General features: G+C 39.8%; 1 protein-coding gene across 7 annotated transcripts in view; it reads right to left on the reverse strand.

The window, feature by feature from the left end:
• PLCXD3 (phosphatidylinositol specific phospholipase C X domain containing 3) overlaps nt 1-22,223 on the reverse strand; it is a 400,359-nt gene that overhangs the window by 113,168 nt on the left and 264,968 nt on the right. For all 7 annotated transcript variants that reach the window (XR_014831240.1, XM_085002205.1, XM_085002204.1 and 4 more), the window contains one exon: nt 17,716-18,424. Coding sequence is in view for 6 of the 7 variants with exons in the window: in XM_085002205.1 (XP_084858331.1) it covers nt 17,716-18,424 (709 nt within the window). In the remaining variant the exon portion in view is untranslated. The remainder of the gene's footprint in view (nt 1-17,715; nt 18,425-22,223) is intronic.

Raw genomic sequence — 22,223 nt, forward strand, 5'->3', positions numbered from 1 at the left:
GGATGTATAGGGGATAAAAACAGAAACACAGACCCTGAAATCAGACATAGGTTTGATACCCAGCTCCGCCACAGATGCTGTATGAGGCTAGGTGAGTTGGTTTACTTCGCTGAGCCTCATTTTGTCCACGTACAAAATATAAGTGAAAATATCTGCATCATTCAATTGTTAGATCTAAAATGAGAGCAAATGTTATCTATCGTGGTCACTCAGAGTATATGATTTCTCATTCCAATGAATCCCTTCATCTTAGAGTTGAGAATGGAAGATTCTGTTGAGGTCAGAGACTGATGTCCCAAAAGGCATACAAAGTTAAACCTAGGTGGATGGGTGCAACATTTTTTTTTCCTGATAATACATTAATTTAACAAAGAATTTGTGAATTGCTTTAAATTTTACTTCCCATCTCACTACTTGCCATTTTCAGAGGATACAGCAACTTCCTTTTTTTTTTTTTTGTCTTTTGTCCTTTTAGGGCCACACCCACAGCACATGGAGGTTCCCAGGCTAGGGGTCTAGTTGGAGCTACAGCTGCTGGCCTACACCACAGCCACAGCAATGCCAGATCAGTGCCACGTCTATGACCTACACCAGAGCTCACAGCAACCCTGGTTCCTTAACCCACTGAGTTAGGCCAGGGATCAAAACTGAGTCCTAGAGTTCCCGCCATTGTGCAGTGGCTATCGTTAGGAACCATGAGGTTGTGGGTTTGATCCCTGGCCTTGCTCAGTGGGTTAAGAATCTAGCGCTGCCGTGAGCTATGGTGTAGGTCGCAGACATGGCTCAGATCCCATGTTGCTGTGGCTGTGGCCCACGTTGCTGTGGCTGTGGCGTGGGCCTGCGACTATGGCTCCGATTAGACCCCTAGCCTGGGAACCTCCATATGCCGCAGGAAGCGGCCCTAGAAAAGGAGAAAAAAACAACAACTGAGTCCTCATGGATACCAGTCGGGTTTGTTAACCACTGAGCCACAGTGGAAATTCCCCTAGGATATACCATCTTCTGATCCACCAAGGCTACATACAATTCATTATAACCCTACCTAGTCCAAGAAGAGGAAAGTCAGGATGATTCTTTTGGTTCATGATCATTCTCTAATAATGAACTATTGGTAACTGGTCATGTTTTTCAACAGGTCATATTGATGTTCATGAATATATAATGCGGCATTTCTTCCTGTTTTGGTAATGACTCAAATGAAATTAATGGTTAATATTTAGATACCATATGATTAGATTTCCATATTGCAAATATATGCACTTAGAAATTGTCACTGTTTTCATAGGATCAGAATATTGATGCCAGAAGAAGGGACAAAGGCTGGCAATGCCTTCTCTTTACAAGATCAGGAAACTGAAGGCAGGTAAAATTGACTTCCTCCAGTTTATCAGTGAATGAGTGGCAGTGTTGGGTTGAAAATCAGGTAAATTAGCTGATAAATCGGCTTCTGATTTATCTTAGCACTTACTACACTCCATTGAAATAAACTGTTCACAAATACATCTCCTTACTAGAAAGTGACCACCTTAAGAACCAGAGTCTGTGTCATAGTTAATCTGAAGTGCATGCACTTAGCACAGACTCGTAAAAGTTTTGTAAACATCTATTATTTGATCTAAGTAATACAAATAATAATAAACATATTTAAGAAAAATCTTTTTTTCCTTCAAAAATTATAAAAAACACTTTCTCTTATTCCACCAAGTATGATTCTAAAGTACTGGGCTTATCTTTTTATAGCAAACACCCCCAAACTTAGAAGGAGAAAGTGAGCTATTATTCAGAATTGTTACCTGCGGAGATGACTGTTCACTGAGCCCAGCAATGGTAGGATGACTCAAATTTTTTTATGACTCGTCTACTGAAATTGCCTTCAGATTATGTTCACAAGGCGCATAAGAAAAATCAATCTCATTATGGTTCCACTTGGATTTTGACTCCTAACAGTATTCATCAGCTTTGTTCACCCACCTTATTTACTTGGCTCTGAATGAGTTTAGGCTGTTTCAAAAACCAATTCACCTTCAAAGGATCAAGATCTACTCCTGGCTAAACTATTCTTAAAATTGCTTCAGTATCACTTGGATGGATGAATAAATCCCCAAGGTGACTAATCTGAAGACAGCAGACACTAAAAATAGATACATTTTGGAATATTCATTTACACAAAGAAATAAGCCACATAACTAAATACTTTATGTTTCCTCAATCCCTGGGTAGTTAGTATCATCTGTTTAACAAGTAAAGAAATTGAGCTAGAGGAAAATTGATTATCACCAGAATTTTGTGTGTGGCCGCCCTAGGCCAGTGGTTTTCAACCAGCAGGAAATTTTCTTTCACACACACCCCAGAGGGTGACTATTTGGCAAAGTCTTGAGACATTTCTGACTGTCATAATTGGGAGGGTGGGGGATGGATGTGCTACTGGCATTGAGCAGGTGAGGCCAGGGACACTGCTGAACATCCTACAGTGCACAGGACAGTCCCCCACAATTAAGAACTACCCTGTCCAACTTGTCAGTTATGCTGAAGCTGAGAAACTCTGTTCTAAGCTGAGAATTCTGAATCCCATGCTCTCTTTGTAGCCTTCACTAGTATGAGTGTTAACATCCCCATGTCCTCATGTTTCCATAAGCAAAAGTATAAACATGTATTTTTCTTTGGTGCTCAGAGTAAAATTTTTTGCCATGTTATTTTGCCACTTGAAAATTTCCCTCTGTGTTAGGCTCCTTTACTAAAGAGTGCTAAATTGTCACAGAGGTTGCCTGGAGATGCATTTGGCATCTTAAAAGTCTAATTGGCAGGAAAATTAAAGCAACTTAAAATGTGTGTGCTCTTTAGAGAGATGTGCTATTCCCACCCTGTATTATTAGATCTCAGAGACAGCTGGGGCAAGAACAGCTGGGACTTCCTGCTCTGCCGTTTTGTCAAGTTGCTCTAAAATTGTCCCCTCTCATTGCAAAACTGAGAAGGAAGAAAGGAAAAACCAGGGCAAAGGCCAACCACACTTGTCAGAAGGTTGCTTCTCAGCTATCTTTCAGAAGTCCCAAAGGTGACTCCTTTGTTGTCAGGTTAATTCAATAAGTGAAGGAACGTTCTTTGTTTGATATGTACTTTGGATAGTAAAGACATCTATCTTGGTGTATACATTGTGCCAGACAGAATGCTAAGCCTAAAGGCATTTTTTTCCACCCCAGATTTTTAAATTAAAACATGTAACATGTAGTAATCAAATTTTCTCAGAGAACATGCCAAATTTTGTGATCGAAAGAGAACACTTTCACCTAATGGTTTTGCTCCCATCCCCACCCCCCATGAGCAATTGGCACCAACACCAATAAGGACACAAAGTGTTGAATGTCTGTGCCTGGTTGTTTCAAACCTCCATGAAATCCCCACTCATCGGCCTAATCTGAATCTTATTGTCTGGAAATAGTGCCCAAAACAAGCATAATTTTCTTCTTTAGAAAAGGGGCCTTTTACAAAAGTAGATCATGTTTGTGTAGAGAAAACAGACATGCTCCTGATATTTGAGCAAAACATTACAAATGTTTTGAGGAAAGGTGAAGGGCAGGAAAGGTCAGGGTGTTATTGTCCGGAGAAATTAGAGAAGCCACTTTGGTTTTCTTTCCTTTCTTTCAGCCCCTATGACATATGAAATCTACAGGTCAAAATGTTAGTACTCAGCTGCAATCTCTGCCTTATACCATATTCTGTAATCGTGTCTCATATAAACTCACAATCCAGGGAGATGGCCCTGCAAACCAAGAACAAGAATCACGAGGCAAAATTTTATATGACTCTACACCATGCCTCCTCCGTCCTCACTCAAGCCCACAGCACAGCCTTATTACGTTCTCGTAGAGGGACTAGTTGACTCAATAAGTGGATGGATTCTTAGGCTGGGGACTCTGGGAAAAAATACTTTTGTTCATTTTGAAAAAGAGAAGTTAAAATTCTTTACAATCATAGCATTAACAACATGCTAGTTACCAAGTGGGTTATATTACTTTCTTTGCCTCTCCGCTTTACTGTATGAATTTTTAGTAAGGGTCATAGAAGTAAAAGTCCCCAAATATCACAGAGATAAGTCAAAATAAGTTATGCACTGTTGGGAAAGAGAAAAAAACAAAAACAAAAACAAAAACTTTCTCAAGTACAACCACCAGAGAAATCACTCAAAAACACTAAAGAAAATATGAGGTCTAGAGCAAGCTAAAAGAATGTAAACGCACAAATGAGGGTAATCTTGAAATTAAGTGAGAAAGTTTCACACTGGGTATTTGAGCATTTTTTTCTCTACCCTTAATTGAAGATAAAGATACATTGGATATAAAACTCTTCCTTCCTGCACAAACAGGAATAAGGCAACATAATTTTACAGGTGCCACAAGAGGACTAGATTTTTGCTTCTTACTGTTTTCAACATACATACGTACACACATGTATTTTAAGTTTAAAGCTGCCTACCTCATGCTAGTTGGAGCAGAAAATGATGGCTCATTGAAACAGCCTTTATAAGCACAGCCCAGTTCATGCAAGTGCGAAAATGTCCCAGCTCATGGATCATGGCTTTAAGGAGCCTCTCAGTCTTTATCAGATTCAAGAGTCCTTGTGATAGGGATGCAGTAGGCACAAGTAGTAGAAGTCCTGAAACCAGACGTAGCCCTGTGGGGCTCCTGGGCACAAGAGCTTTTCTGTCTCCCCCATTTCTTGTTCTTAGGAAATGCATCCCCTCATTCAGCCACCATGATCTTCCCTGAGTTCCTGGAGACAGGTTCAGACAGTTGCTGGCCAGGGAGGGGAGGGGATGCAAAGACAAGGGAGGAACAGTCAAGCAACAAGCGTACAGCCTTAGGGCAGGATCCTGGTTGCCTCTTAAGGAATACACATAATAATATAGGCATCTTATACACCTAAGAGAAAAATTATATTCCTCATGCTTCTTTTAGAAGTGAATACTTTAAAATTGAACAATTTAGAGTCCTTTCTTGTCCTTTTCCCTGACTTAATTGCACCCTAAACACAATCACCCAAAGCTAAAGTTTAAGCACCCTGAGCATAATGGCCTGTGGGTGAAAGATTATTAGCATGTGATGTTTTTTAAGAACTTTCCTAGTTTGTTCTAATCTCTGATCAATATGCCCTTTTCGCAAGTACTGTTATTCTAGGCAATAACCCAGAAGACCAGCATCGTGAACAATTCCTGACTCCGGCTTTGATGACTTTGATTCCCCCAAAGAAAGAAGAATGTATGTTTGTCCCAATCCTGATTCCTATCTGAAAACCTGTTTTTCTCCTTTTTAACATAAAATTCCTTGCAATTCTTTCTAAGGGGCGGGGGCGGGGCACAGTCTTTAAGGCATCAGCCTGCTGTGACTCTCCTTTGTCCGGTAAAGTAATAAAGCTAATTTTTTTCTCCTTTACCCAAAACTCTGTCTCTGCCTTTCAATTTGGCACTGGCAGACAGAGGCCAAATTCCAGCAACAGTCCCAACAAGGGACCGTAGTTAGTGAAACCTAGGGGACTTTGGGAGATCACTGTAAGTTAATAACTGTTCAAGAGGGCCATCAGAACAAGGCAGGCCAGCTTGACTAGAGGAGGCATGAGATATGCCTCTGGTCATTGGGTGGCATATGGGGTGAGGCCTGCATTCAAATTCAGACCTAGAGGAGGAGTTTGAGGACCACCCTTCTGCTGATTTGAATACACACCTTACCGGATACCAAGGAGAAGCTGCTACTCCCAGAAAGGAAGAGGTGGGCTTTTCCAACCCCATTCCCCTTGGAGGATAAAACTATAGCCCACTGGAGCCTCAGGGCAGATCCTCTTGCCTGCCTGCTTGCAGCTCTCACAAATGTCCTATCCTAATAAATCTATTTCTCGCCTATCCCTTTGTCTTTCGCTGAATTCCTTCTGTGCAGAGACATGAAGAACCTGAACCTCAGTGAGTCCAGACACAGGGTGAATAACTCTAATTTGAAACCTTGGGCCTTGGGTTCAAGTCCCAATATAGTTTTAGGCTGGGTTCAAGTCCTAATCTGTGTTCTGCCTAGGTTCAGGCTGTTAATATTGTCAGTTTCACTTAGACACACCGGTGAAATGTAAACACACAGTGGCAATGAGTTGTGTGTGCCTGGAAGGTGTGAAATTCTCCTACATCAGGTAGCAAAGTGTAGAAATGCACTTGGCTGCCTGCTCTGCTTGTGAAAGGCAGTGAGAGTCAAGTTCACTAAATAACCCCCTTAACCAATACATTTAAAACATGAGGTGGGAATAAAACTAAGTTTCCCAGATGTTTTCTAGCTACAGAGCCATCATTTCTGCCCTAAATCCACATACAGTCTTTGTTAACAGATCCAACTTAGATGGAACCACGTACTCAGCTAAGTTTCCCTATAATCTATTCAAAACTAGCTACTTACTATAAGTATTTTATCTGGAGAAACAGGCAATATACATCAAACCCTTCAAAAATGAACCAAAAAAATCTGAAAGATGTATTGTCATGAATCACTTGTTATAGCATTTTTATGTTATTAATTCTCATGACTGGTTCATTTTTGATCCTGAGCTAAATCCTATGGGCAACAGCTTTTCTGTGTAGTATTCTAGATAAGCAGCAGCTACACGGTGAACTTGCTCAGTTTTACATTGGCCAAATCTCATATACTTTTCCAAAGGGCAGCCTGTGCTTTTAGCATTTGTTAATGAAATCACACATTACGATCTCACCACCGCATACCACTCCTTCAAAATAGGATGTCACAGTTCCAGAAACAACTTGTAAGCTTTTTTTTTTAACAGCCACGGCCACAGGGAAATAAGTGATGAGGGGGTGGGAGGAAGGAATGTTTTAAAGCAAAACCTCAAGCTATACTTGTGATTTCTGGGAAAAAAAAAAAAAAAAAGTCAATTATGACAAGCAGTCTCTAGCTATTCTTGTCTAATTATTTTTAGTACTTTAAAATAAGTTAATTAGCAATCGGCTATGATCCCAGACACACAGAGCAAGAGCCAGAAGCTGTGTGCTTCATATAATAAAATATTAGTGTCTGCAGTTGATACATGGAGTGCTTTCTTCTGAAGTCCTCCAAGGCCAGATATTCTGAGAAAATTTCATATATCCAGCATTTTCATTGTTATTATTATAGTAAAAATATTATGGAAAAAACATCACTGAATGTGATAACTTAAAGGCGGAAATGTCATTGCCCAGAGTGGTGTTAGTAAGTGACCAGAGATTTGTGTAATAATTTTGTTAGGTGGGGCACACTTTTGACAGAGAGGACCCACCTCCTATTACGGAGGCAAAATATTAACTCGGGTAGTCAGTGTAGGAACATGGGCTCTGACACATTCTTTGATATGGCTATTGATTAACATTTGTGGCTTAAGGGCTCCTTGTTGTATCATTGGAAATGTGCATTCCCACAGGCTTTGTTTACTATAGGAAATGAGAATCTCTAGCCCACTCCTCAACTGATAGAAAAGGAATGAGAGGACAGACTGAACCTCTTTGCAGAACAGATGCTGACTCACAGACACTGGAAAACATGGTCTCTGAAGGAGACAGTTTGGGGGGTGGGGGGATGTGCTTGGGCTGTGGGATGGGAATCCTGTGAAATCAGATTGTTACGATCATTATACAACTACAGATATGATAAATTCATTTGAGTAATAAAAAAATAAAATAAAAAAAGAGAAAAAAAAAGAAAAGGAATGAGAGGAATGGTGGCTTAGTCTAAGGGAAGAGAAGAACAAAGAAGTCATCAAACTTATGGGGACAGTTCTGCCCCTAAAGCCCCTATTGGACAAGGACTGATAGAGGTAACTGAGCAAGGCCAATGGGAGAAAAACCACATCTTTCTGGACCTCACGTTGGTAACCCCTCACACACACACACACACACACACACCTTTAACAGATAAAAGTCCCTATAGGACAATAGAGAAGGGGGCTCAGCAGCCCTGGGAGCTCTTTGCTTTCCTTTAATAAAGACTTCGCTTGCTTGCTTGCTGCCGTGTGTTCGCGGAGTTCATTCTTCGACTGCCGTTAACAAGAACCCAGATTCCAGTGTCATTACCTCACTCAAATAAGCACTTATACTTATCAGTATCACCCTTGGTAATTAGCAGATCAGTCTCCCAAAGTTGTGTCTTCCTAGTACACTCCACACAAACAAGCCTTCAGAGACACTCATTCAAATAAGGTCAAGAAAAATAGATCTCCCCCTGCCAAAAGGGCAAGAAAAAAATTCAGTTGAAAACATGACAGTTGACTATCTCACATTTTTTTTTCTACTTTTGCCCTGAACCTTGGGAAAGAAGTTGGAATGGTCACCAATATTGACCATTGCAATTCCCTTTACAAAATGCTGTGTTTTCACATTTCTTTCCCAGTCTCAACCCCTTCAGTTTCCACCACCTGAGATTCCTCATATATGTCAATCAATTCCAACCCTTTCCCAATGAGACAGGCAGAAACTTAGGACCACAGGGAAAGCTGATTGTCAATATGACTCAGTTTGAAGAGTTTGCATTTTAAACAGACAAGCTCTGGGCTAGGTTTTCACCAACTCTTTGATTTGCCTCATTTTCAAAATGGTCTTGGCTTCTGTTTATCTATAGCCTCCAATTATTTTAATAAGAAAAAGAACAACAAAGCAAAACCAAGCAAAAAGCCTAATTCACATCAATGGGATTTTGATGTGAATTGGATTTTGAACCAATTGGAAATAAGTGATAGTCCTTCCTTCACAGGACACTGAAAGGGGAAAAAAGAAAAGAAAGAAATTTAAAAGTCCTGCCATCTGAGAGCTGGCCTGACACTTAGAACTTGTAACGTGTTCTTTTCCTGTTGGACATATCTCCCAGACAACCAACCTCGGACAAGACTATTCCAGATCATGAGAAAGTGAGATCAAAAAGGATGTTTATAATTTTGTCTGAGCACAGAAATTAGATCACCCACAAAATATGAAACATTCATCTCTCTAGACTAAAATGAAGAACTGTGACTTCTTTATCAATTATAGTTCATCCTTGCTCAAGCCCTATGGATAAGACTTTGTCAGATGCCTAGTTCTGGACTTGCCCAGACAGCATCCAATCTACAGAGGACCCCCTGCCTCCTTAGACCTTCCGTAAGTCACCCAACCTAAACCCTGATCCAATTAGAAGACTTTTCTACTGTTCTCTCACTGCAATGTCTCAGAGTTCCCATGATGAGTGTCTTCCTGAAGACCTCCTCCTCACAGCCTCAGAATAAGGTCCGAGCTGCCCAGATCTGGTCCATTTCACTTCTCCAATCAGAAAACTCTGACTTGCTCATCCAGTTTGTGGATGACAGTTTGTGTCACAGTCTTCTTTTCAAATCCCAAATAAGCCTCCCATCCTCTTAGTCACTGACTGAAGTCCCCACACTGTTGTGCCATGACCTGGTTGACTAAATATCTCTGCTGCTTGGACACTCCATCTTCATTCCCTTGGATGCCACCAACCCACCTGCTCTCAGCTTTTTGTGAGTACCAGCTGCATACTAAGTTAGCTCCTCTTCAGACACTGAACTCCAGTGGGCCCACATAAGAAAACTGAGATCCAGAGAGATTCACTAAAGTGGGTAAACCCCTAACCTAAGCCATGCTTTTTAGAAAAGTATAGGTACTCTCTCTCTCTCACACGCACACACGAACCTGGCACTGAATAGGTATCTGATTGATCAATAGCTGGCAAGTCTCTCCTATCTTTTACTCTCCTGCTACAGAAAGGTGACTGTCTATATTTGTGTGTACTTAAATCTTACATCAGCAGAATGAAGGAAAGCAAGAGCTTTCACATGTACTTCTGCTTAAAAAACTCTTGGGTCAAAAGTTGTTAAAACAGAGTTATAGATAGCCCTTCCTCCTGCCACGTCCTAGCATGACCCAGGTTAAAATCACTCTTCTATCACATAGCCTCGTGGTTGGAAGTCGTTACAGAATCTTCTTCGTCACTGTTTGCAATCATGGCTGGGAAGGCCATTGGGTTTGAAGGAGCTGTAATGTTAATAAGTGCTGATATGTTAATTGGTTTTAGTGGAAGTCACTGAATCTGGAAGTTACTAAGGCTTCGTCCATGGGATGTGCTTCATATAGCCCAGGGGAACCAAAAATCCCTCCCAGGAGCCTTTGCCTGGGCTTCTGAAGCCCAGCAATCCTAGGATTGAGATATGTGACAGGGGAGAGAACAGAAGGGGACCATTTTCTGGATATTGATGATGGGCAGCTCCACCTTAGTGATAGGACAAGCAAATGCGAACTTAAACCTGGCAGGGCCCTAGAGTAGAGGAGTCAGAGCTTAGATATAAAGAAGAACTACTTGAACCTGGGGTGGTGAGGGGAATGATAAATCTTGGGGTTGACTCTTTTTGCAGATTTCTTAAAACCAAGTTTATCTGTTGGTGGGGGTAGTTGTGGTGCAGCTTGTCTAAAGATAAGAGCAGTGCCACTCAAAGTGAGGCTCACCTGGGCTTTATTAGAAATGAAACTCTCTGAGCATCAGACTAATGAATCATAACCTCTGAGGGCGGCATAAGCACAGTCCAGTTTGCCAAACCCTGGGCTAGAATAAACATTGCTTTCTAGAGCTTCCATCTGATTTATAAGCCAGACTCCTTGTTCTAGTGGTTCAAAAGATCTAGATTCTTTTTTTTTTTTTTTTGGCCCCACCCATGGCATGTGGAAGTTCCCAGGCCAGGGATCAAACTCATGCCACAGCAGTGACAACGTCAGATCCTTAATCCACTGAGGTAGCAGGAAACTCCCTAGATTCTTTTTTTTAATTGAAGAATTAAAGTTGATTTATAATATTGTGTTAGCTTCAGATGCACAGCAAAGGGATTCAGAAATATATAAATATATATACACATATATTTCAGATTTTTTCCATTAGGGTTATTATAAGACATGGAATATAGTTCCCTGTACTATACAGTAAATACTTGTTGCTTATCTGTTAATCTCATATTCCTAATTTATCTCTCCCTCCCTTTCTTTTCTCTTTGGTAATTATAACTTTGTTTTCTATGTCTTCAAATCTGTTTCTGTTTTGTATAGACCCATTTGCATTATTTTAGATTCCACATATAAGTAATATCATAATATTTGTCTTTCTCAGAGTTTCTTCACTTAGTATGATAATATCTAGATCCATCTATGTTACTGCAAATGACAATATTTCACTCTTTTTTAAGGTTAACATTCCATTCTATGTGTGTGTATGTGTGTGTGTGTATCACATCTTCTTAAACCAATCATCTGTTGATGGACATTTGGGTTATTTCCATGTCTTGGCTATTGTAAATAGCACTGAACACTGAACATTTGGGTGTATGTATCTTTTCAAATTAGAGTTTTCACAAAAGAAAATTTAGATTCTGAATTGATCCCAGCACTGGCTTACACAACCACAAAAACAAAATTTGTTTTTGGCCTTCAGTTTCCTAATGTGCAAACTGGAAAAACATCTTTTAAACAAATGAAGCTTCCAATAAATATATGTTGAAAAAATAAATTTTATGATGAAAGCATCTTATAAATAACGATTAATCTATTGGTGGTTTTCCATAATGTCCTTTCTCTTTAGGCACATGTAGCCCTAGGAGGTAGCTTTCACCTTTACTGATTAGACTGACAGTAGACAAGCTCTACGAGTGTAAGGACCTCTTTGGGGGTATGGCCTAGGGGTGGAGCCAGAAAGCTGTCCTTCTTAAAGACTGATGTAATGTAGCTGCCGTTGAACCATTCTGAGTCTCCATCCCTCGGTGAGGTGTTTCTTGGCTCCCCAAAGCTTCTAGGATGACTTGTGCTACAGGGGAACAACTTCCCAGAGACCAGCCCTGCACCTGTTCGGTCCAGGCACTGACAAGGTAAATCAAACAGCAAAAGGGTTATGTGGGAAATTGTTGTGAGCTAGGATGTATCCCCACTGAATGAAAAAAAAAAAAAAAAAAAGCATCTATCGTGTTTGTGAAGCAGAAAGAAAGAGGGCCCAGGACAGATATTCCCTGAACAAACCCCATGGCACATCTCTAGGCCCAATCTCTGACCCCTCTGGTCAAGGTTCCAGGGAAGCATGTTATGTTGTACATGGTGAAGACTGAGCTGGTTCACTCTTCTGTGTTATTCCTTGCAGTCTGATGTTCTCTGGCCTCTGGTCTTCCTGTCCCTTTTCTGTCCTCATTCCTCCCTAAACTGTGGAGGGGAGAATTTTGCTTGCAGGCTGGGAGACTTGAATTATGATTCCATCTTTGCTGTCAGTTAGCTCTGTGTGACCTTGGGCAATTGTTTAGCATTCTTCTGGCCTCAATTTCCTTACTAAATGGAAAACAGTTAAATGGGCAAAAGGCACAAGGCAAGGATGATTGAGCCAAATCACCTCTAAGTCCTCTTTCTTTCTATTATTCAACAGCAGTGCTTCCTTGGGGGACCCCTGCCAGCTTGCTCTCTGGACTTGCTTTCTTGAGGCAAAGCCGCATACTTAGGATCTGCACTTCTCATAGCCTTGCCCACCTCACCTCTAGTATATTTTATCTTCCCACCCCCAGACCTGACTCTCCTCTCCAAGACAACAAATAATGTATTACATGCACCCACTACTAAGAAATTGATTTTCACCTAAAGTGTAGAAGTAAACATGGGACTTGGACTCAAATAATAATCCTGGCTTTGCTAAACTAATATGGGATTTTTGAGCAAGTTCTACACATTTCTCAGGCTTGGTTTTCCAACTCTAATGAATGTAATGCCTACCTTGCAAGGCAACAGGGAGGATTAAATGGATGTAATTCATGTAAAGAACCCAGCATGGTGCCTGGCACAAAAAGTGGGCTTAACTAATATGGCTGCCTTCCTTTCCCCAGATGGATAAAATTGGTGCTTATTAAAAAACCAACCACATTCTGAAAATCCTGCCTTACCTTCAAGGCAATGACTGTGATCATTAAGAATAAATGGGCAGGGCAATTAGCATAGTATTAACCAGACAGAGAGCACTTAATAGGTCAGTGTCATTACTACTGTTATCATCACCATCACAATCTAAATTGTTGACCTGTATAAATAGTGTCTAAATTAATTCAGCATCAATTTACTTACAAAGATGCACTGCTCCTTCAATATTCTGACAGGTGGTCTAACTAAATTTTTTTAACTTAAAAAAACTATAATTTAATAAACTTCCACAAATTAAGGAAGGACTTGACTCAAGTTGCACACCTTCTTTTTAAGAATGTGTGAATTCCGTGGGGGTGAGGTGCAAAAGCTGGTGTTTGAAAAATAAATTAAAAATAAATCTTTAAGAAATAAAATCTGTGTCTTTTGGCATTGCTAAAATGTAGAAAATGCATCTGCAGTATTTGGAACCGGTGACCAGATTGAAAGTTACGGTACCTAAATCCAGGCTGGATTTAGTTTCCCTGAAAGCCACCCACATCTTCAAACACTGTTTTCTAAATTCATGTGCTCAGAGTTTTGTTAACCCAAATATTAGACACAATAAAAACTGATACAGAAACTAGTCAAATGCAGGATCTTAGAAGTGCAGAATTTTAGAACTAGAAAGGATCTTGGAGGTAATTGAACACAAACTCTACATTTTGCAGCTGAAAATAACTAAAGGCACAGAGAGATCTTAACATTGCCTAGTGGCTTCTCCTTTGGTAGCAAAGGACTTTCTGAATGAGGAGCAGCTTTAGCATAAGAGCAAAAAAACGTTGCAGAAAAAGTCTTTTTTGTGGGTGTTACCACTTGGTGAGAAGAGAGACGAAATATGTTGGGGTGTCAAGGGTTCTTTCACAGAATATGTCAGGACTAAGCAAGTTACCTATGCAAGGCATTATCCAAGGACTGACAATGACCTTTCCCTAGAGACCTCACCTGGAAAACTGAACATGTCCAAAGCAAACAAACCAAACCAAACCACATACACATAGAGAGAGAACAGGCTTTGCACTGGGTTTAAAAGGAGGTCTTCTAGTACTGAGACAAACTCCATTGAGAATACTTATAGCCCAAGTAGCCTGGCCAGGGTCAGATACATTTGCAAATCATTTGAAAGTAATTTACATAATCCTGGAGTGAAAAAGGTTGGTTCTACCTAGAGGGTCTTCATTTACACTTTTAAAATACTTTTCCCTTTCTCTCTCCTCACTAATACAGCTCTTACCATTCCAGATATATAAGCCAGAGGCAAGTGAGAAGTACTGAATTAGAGCAGATGGCTGAGGATGTTTTGCCAAAATTAATTCCATGGGCTGTTAGGAAGTATTATCTGAGAAGAATTAAATGCTTGGAAAACACTGTATTAGTTAAATTTACATAGGATTCTTTACTAAAATACTTTTTAGTGCCCTTTAGATGCTAGTGTGCATTGTGACTCTTTGGGGGGAGAGTTGTGTAGATATATATCATCATTTTCAACAAAATCCCATAATTTATCTGATCTTAATTCTATAAATCTACTTTAATAATGCTGTACTAAAGCATAAATAACAAAAAGCAGGTCAGTTTAATAACTTGCAAAGTCATATACTGCGTGAAGCTCCATAAGAGAGAAAAATGAAAGTCATTTATTCCTTGAGCAGATTTTTCTTCTTGACTTCCCAAAAGTTCTTCCCTACACAGGTGTGAAATCAGGATATGGTTCTTGGCCAAACCTAAAATAGGCAGGTTTTATGGAAAAGTGTTTTCCTAAGCATAGAAGGTAAAGCTGAAAGGGAAGACTCCTTTCATGTTCAATATGTAAATGTTAGAAGTAAAGTTTTTTTCATTAAAAGTGCAGCAAGAATGAAGAGAATTAGAGCCAGATTATACCCAAACCCCTCCTGCCTCTTCCCCAACTCTAGTGGGGATTCCTCAAAATACGGGGGGTCTCTGGGGTAAGCTTGAAAACAACATATATATATTGTTTATAATATATAAATATTATATATAAATATTATAATATATAAAATATATATTATTCCCTCATTATTAAGCATGTAAGATAAGTGATAAGTTGTTATTTACCAGAACAATTCATTTTTATAGAAGATGGTGTTATTAAATAAAAAGTCTTCCTGTTCTGATGAATACATTGATGGAACTAACTGAATGTAGGCCAGGGTCAGAGAGAGAGATGAATAGTTTGGTATAATAATCTACCGAAGAGTGTAGCATCTCCACTGCAATATGGGGGTTGGGGAAGAAAACAGATGAGAAAAGAACTGGGAGAGCAGGTGGAGGGGACGATTTGGTCAATGGACTTGAGTCTACGGTGAAAAGTGGTACAGATGTCATCAGGAGAAGACGTTCCAGGCCAGATTTGTAATTCCAGATAAGTCTAAAATCAACTTTAAGTCATCTGCATTATTAAAAGTATAAAACCTCCCTTATTTCCTTAGTAAAGTTTAAATAAACCATTATAGAAAGTGAGCAAGAAGCAAGTGTTATGCCTCAGGTTATACATGGTGGGACATGGACAGGCCAGGTGGGAAGATCAATCCATAAAGTAATATAATCCAGAAGCAGCAAGGGCTTATTCCATAAGATTGTGGAAATCTAAACCTCAGCATAAGTCTTAGGGAAGGCTTTATGCTCGCATAGGGTGTAGAGTCCAGGGTTGGGGATCTTATCTGAATGGAAGAAACAGGCAGATTCCCACTATTATCTGAAAAACAGAAGGAAATTATAATTTTGTATGGAAGAACCCTTCCTTTCTAATGACTTTTGGCTTTCACTGCCAAGAAATACAATATGCCCTGAATGAGTTAGCCTATATTCCTATTGATCAACTGGCCATATTTACCTAGATGCCTTACTAGTACTTTAAACTTAGCGTGACCCTGACTGTATCTTCCCTGCCTGCTCCCCAAGTCCTTATATCTGTTTCTTGCCTCTATAAATGCCTCCATCATTAATTCTGCTTCCCATTCCTTTCATTCACACCACATGTCTAAGTAGTCACCAACTCATCCTAACTTTCAATGTGGCATACTGTCTCCTTTTCTCACTTCCTCAGGTTAGCTTGCATTTCCTTGCCAAAACAGTCCCAAGCACTTAACTACTTACTCTCTCCACTTCATCTACCCTCCAATTATCTACTCAAAATGCAGACCTGGTCAAGTTACTCCACCTCTAAATGTTATTTTTTAGCTTCCCATCATTCATAGGGTTATGTCCTCTGTTGCCTGACTAAAAGCCTTCTTGCAAATGTGTTCCTTCCATGATACAAGTTTCACCTGCAATTCTTTACCCTATGTGCTATGCTGTAAAGCCATGCATAGCATTTTTGCCTCCGGATATTTCCTCCTCATCTTCTTGTCTTTCCCTACAAGGACCTTGTGCAAAACATTCATGTTCTATCTCCTTACCATAATTCACATTATCAATTAAAGATAAAAGGTGTAACAGGAGTTATGTTTGCCCTTCAGACTATGTTTGCCTTGCTTAATATTTTAACTGAAAAAAATAAATAATGTGTGCAATGCCACCTGTTGCATCAGAGGAATATTTTACAGAGATCTTTGGTAATTGCTCATTATACTTTGTAGTTAACCACTACCCTACATATATGGCTGGAATTGATGAATGGAATGCTTCTTCTTTACAGGCTGACTTATATTATAATGTAAAGACACAGAATACAACTTGAGAAGAATGGGGTTTGAGTCTTTGTTTCATCCTTCATTGCCCAAGTTGGTTTAGGCAAAATATTTCAGGTCTCTGAAACTTAATTTTATCTGTAAGTTAATGTCTACTTCCCAGGATTGTGACGCAGATCAGATGGAATTAGGTAGGTGAATATACTCTGAAAACAGTAGAGAAAGGGCTTTGTCATCTACAAAGTGCTCTGCAACTGTGAAAAGGAGTTTTATGAAAAGATAACCAGATATGGAGCCAAAATACATGGTGCTATGGGTTGATCTGTGTTCTACAAAATGACATTATTGGAGTCTTCATCCCTAGTATCTGCAAGTGTGACCTTATTTGGAAATAGGATGTTTGCAGATGTAATTTTCCAGTAAGACTAGTGTCTTTTTAAGAAGAGGAGACAGAGAAACATGGGGAGAATGACAGGTAAAGATGGAGGCAGAGACTGGAGTGATGAAGCTAAGGAGCACCATGGACGCCAACTATCATCCCGAATTAGGGGAGAGGCATGGAAAGCATTCCCACTCAGAGCTCTCAGAGGAAGTCAACTTACTGATACCTTGATTTCAGACTTCTAGCCTCTGGAACTGAGGGACCGTACATTTCTTTTGTTTTAAGCCACCCATTTTTTGTGGTACATTGTTGTGGGAGCCCTGGGACACTAACACACATGTGTATGAATTAGCTCCAGCCCTTATTAGCTCTTTGAATTTGGGTGAAATGACATTAAAAATTCCCAATAACTGGAGTTCCCATCATGTCTCAGTGGTTAACAAATCTGACTAGGAAGTACGAGGTTGAGGGTTTGATCCCTGGCCTTGCTCAGTGGGTTAAGGATCCGGCGTTGACGGTGTTGCCGTGAGCTGTGGTGTAGGTCACAGACGCGGCTCTGATCTGTCATTGCTCTGGCTCTGGCGTAGGCTGGTGGCTATAGCTCTGATTAGATCTCTGGCCTGGGAACCTCCACATGCTGTGGGTGTGGCCCTAGAAAAGACAGAAAGACAAAAAAAAAAAAAAAAAATTCCTGATAGCTGAAGGACACTCACCTTTCTGTGATCGTTTCTCTGAGACCACTGGCCACCCCTTTGACCACGGTGCTAGCTTTGGGGGTCAGCACCACCTGAGATATGAAAAACGAGCCTTTCTTCCTTCTCTCAGTGATGGATGCCTGAAGAAACTGGATCAGTTTTTCTGGGTCTGTGGTGTTGGCCCAGGGTGCTGGCATCATCTGCCCAGGCCAGAGAAAGGGTACTTCCAGGGCCACTGGACTGTGGTAGAAGACTAGAACTTGATAGTCCTTCTCCCACAGGTACTTCAGACTCACTTCCTGGGCAAAAATTGCTGGGCACATTTTATTTCCATAGATGTCTTTCAGCATTTGGACCAGTTTTTCATGGTGGTATTTCTGCATCCCATAAAAGTGGTTGAAGTCCAAAAAAACTACCTCCTTATGGTGATCTGTGAGGAATGCATTGATCTCCTCAAGGCCTTCATTGACTTTGGCACTGAACAACCCGTGAGCAAAGTAGAGTTCATTGTCGGGGTCTCTGGGCTTGGTGGAAATGCGAAGATCAAAGTAACGGATCCCGGCTCCTAGCTGACCAGTAAAGTTCATTGTTTGAGTGGCTAGCCATTTCCGCATCAGCTTTTTGGCCACAGTTCCAAACACTGAGACAAAATTCTGGACAGTTTCTGGCTGTTCAGGCCCCACTGGAGAGGCTTCATCAATGTAGAAGCTGAAGGAGTCATGAGATCCTAGAATAAAAAGGGACAAGGTGGTCACGTTTGAGTCCTTTGTCCATCCCAACTTCTTTCCCTCTTGCCATGTCTACATCTGTCCCTCAGATGAGCCAAAGGAATATTTATCTAGTGGTCTCTAATGTCTTAGAAGGGTCTTTTTTGATAAGCTAGGATAGTGCATAGGGAACTTCAAGAGACCAAGTGGTTTGTAAAATGATAAGAAAAAATCCCATCTAATTAATTTTTTAAAATTCAAAAGATCACCTTCTGCTTCGTAGACCAAGAATTTAATGTAGTCATTAGGATTGAGTTCCCATGTAGGTGGCCTAAGTGACCATGCATAAATTAGAATTTGGAATTCCCTAGTGGTGCAGTGGTTAAAGATCTGGCATTGTCACTGCTGTGGCGCGGGTTCAGGTTCAAGCCCTGGCCTGGGAACTTCCACATGCCTTGAGCACGACCAAAAAAGAAAAACAACAGTAACAACAAAACATATAGTAGAACTTATAGGGACTCACCAGTTCCCAAATCTTTGTCTACAGTCCTGCCCATTCCCTCTATTTTGTTGATTTTAAAAGAAGGACCTCTTTCAATGAAAAAAGAAGCCCTTTTCACAAGTAGACAACCAGTGTTACCTCCTACACTTTGGAAAGCACAAGAGGTCATAGGAACAGAGGAAGGGAGAAATAAGACAAGAGGACAGTGCAGTGCTAATAAATTTAACACCATTCCTGACCCTGCATTTGGGCAACCAAGAACTTAGATGAAGTCAGGTGCTTTTTACGTTTAAATAAACAATTACTTTTTCTTACAAGCTAACACAACTGACAGTATTTAAAAATTAACTAATAGGAGTTCCCATCATGGCACAGTGAAAACGAATCTGACTAGGAACCATGAGATTGCAGGTTTGATCCCTGGCCTCACTCAGTGGGTTAAGGATCTGATTGCTGTGAGCTGTGGTGTAGGTTGCAGCCATGGCTCGGATCCTGTGTTGCTCTGGTTCTGGTGTAGGTGGGAGGCTACAGCTCCAATTTGACCCCTGGCCTAGGGACCTCCATATGCTGTGGGTGCAGCCCTAAAAATAAATAAACAAAAATTAACTAATAGACTATTTTCTTTACAGATATTTCCTCTCAACAGTGAAAGCTTTCCTTGGAATTGCTTCCAAATTTAGAAGAATTTCTTCCCAGCAAGAATCTATTTAATTATTTATTTTTGCCAGTTGCAAATACCAAACTTTCAGAGATATAGCAATGAATGTGTGTATGATTTGTCTGCAAGTACAGAGTGCCATTTAAAATATTATTGGACTCAAGAAAGAAAAATTATTTCAAGTTTTCATTTCATTTTAAAGCCTCCTTTAATTCTTGGGCATGACTTATTAATAGGTAAAATTAAATTAATGTATTCTGGATTTTTCACACATTAGAAAAGGCATATGTCATTATTCCCCATGTGCTACTCAGGCTTCCTCACACCTTGTTGCTCTATTCCTGATCCACATCTTTGAGGCACAGATTTTTCTAGATTTTTCACTCTTCCAACCAAATACATGCACATACACACACCTCTATGTTTATTATCAATACTTCAAAGCATTTGGCTGATAAGCCATTTGAAGCAAATGTTTTCGGTGATGCAATATTGTCTTTGTCTATATTTTATGTATGTATGTATATATGTATGTATGTTCTCTATGTATATCTATGGATCTATTTCTAGCATTGGACAGCCCATAGGAATCACAAGAGTATGGATTTCAGATACCATGATGGGTTGTTAGAGCAAATATTTTGAAAAATACTTTGATACCTTGAAAAATCATAGGCTTTAAGATTTGGAGTAGGTAACTTCGCAGAATTATTGGAATTTTTCAAACAGGTGAAAGGTAACCCAAAGATATAGGTATGCCACATTTCATTTCATCCGGAGATATCTATTTATCTTTAGTAGATGGTATAGAAAGAAACTGTCAGCACTTTATGAATAGACAAAACTGTCAGTTTGGATCTGGCATTGGCAAATTTTAATAGGGATTTAAATTGCTGCATGTTGATTTATTAGTTGCTGTTCAGTCAATTGCTAATGTAAATGAAGAAACTAAGCTATACTATGGTTAATACATAGCAAAAATATGTTTAAAGAAATAAATTAAAAAGTGAGCTTAACAGTTGAAATGATCTAGGATTAAAATAGGTAGGAATATATAAATAAATCCTTAAAGTAAGGGTTAATTTATAAAATTTTTAAAAATTTAAACTTAATTTACAGGCATGTGGATAAAAGTGGTTACTTATTCTTTTTTTTTTTTTTTTTTTCAAGTGCTGCACTTGCAGCATATGGAGGTTCCCAGGCTACGGGTCAAATTGGAGCTGTAGCTGCTGGCCTACACCACAACCATAGCAATGCCAGATCTGAGCTGCATCTGTGACCTACACCACAGCTCATGGCAATGCCAGATCCTTAACCCACTGAATGAGGCCAGGGATCGAACACTTATGATTACTAGTCAGATTTGTTTTTGCTGTGACACAGCAGGAACTCCAGTGGTTACTTCTATAATCGAGTAGAAGACATAATTGGAAGCAAGTAGAAAGGGAATTAGATATGACTATATTTCTGCTTTCAGAAATGAGTTATTCTTTGCTCTCAACATGTTAATAACAATGTTAATTTTTTATTAAGGTCGAAATAAAGTGATGTTAAAAATAAAAGTTAAAAACAGCTAATAGGCAGAAGGTACCCCAACCAATATTTTTTCTAAGCTAGACAACTCTGATGTGCAGAATAATTTGCCAAATGCAAATATTATTTGGAGAGAAGAATTAAATTATCCAATCAATACAAAACACTATCTATGCACTTTGGGAGAAAATACACAATCTAATGTTGGCCAAAAAAGAATATTTTCAGGACTGTTAATTTCATTTGAAATAGTACTTCCTCTCTGATTTCAACATTTCCTCTAAACCATTGAGATTTCTATTTGTTTGAATTTAAAACAAAAATACAATAATACTAATTTATGACTTTAAATTAGAGAAAAACTCTGGCCCAGTCTTATGTCTTTAAAACCAGGGAGGCTGCCACTGAGCAAAACAGTGCTAAGCATTATTTATTTATTTATTTTTTCATGGCTACATCACAACCTGTCTGCCTTATCTGGTCTAATATTTTGCTTCTACACTGGCTCTGTACTCCTGTCCTCTTGTACTCTTATCTTTTTCTTATCTACAGCCCCAAACGCATACCTTGGACCTGGTACTTAATATTGCTCCTCTGATTCTAAGCTTAGCCTCTCAAGTTTGAGTTTGATTTGTCCTCTCTATTCGGACAAGAACTGGCCACTCCCTTTATGAACTCTGCAGAGTCAAGTTCCTTGGCTTTGGCTCTGAATAAGTGAGTGGAGTGGAAGAGGTTTTTATTTTTGTTTCTTGGAAATAGCCAGTTTTATTAGTTTCTTCTCAGTCTGCTACATCGGTCCCTCATTCAGGCTGTAGGCGAACTTCTAAGACAGACACCAATATTCCCTGCCCTCTTAACATTCACATTTCTCACCTGAGTGTGGGTCCAACCTAGGCTCTTGTTTCTAATAAATTAAATAACACAAATGTGATGGGATACCCCTTGTAAGAATATGTCACAAAAGACTGTGACTTCCATCATGCCACACTCTCTCTTGCTGGCTTCGATGAAGTAAACTGCCACATTGGAGAGACGCGTGATGAAGAACCGGCAATAGCCTCCAGCCAATGGCAAGTTAGGACAGAGCCCTTCAGTCCAATAGCGCTCAAGAATCCGAATCCTGTGA

The sequence above is a fragment of the Sus scrofa genome, chromosome 16, assembly GCF_054392235.1.
Source record: "Sus scrofa isolate SSC_HxYL_T2T_F1_AM1 chromosome 16, Sscrofa_HxYL_maternal_Yorkshire_Landrace_v2.0, whole genome shotgun sequence".
Taxonomy (NCBI): Eukaryota; Metazoa; Chordata; class Mammalia; order Artiodactyla; family Suidae; genus Sus; species Sus scrofa.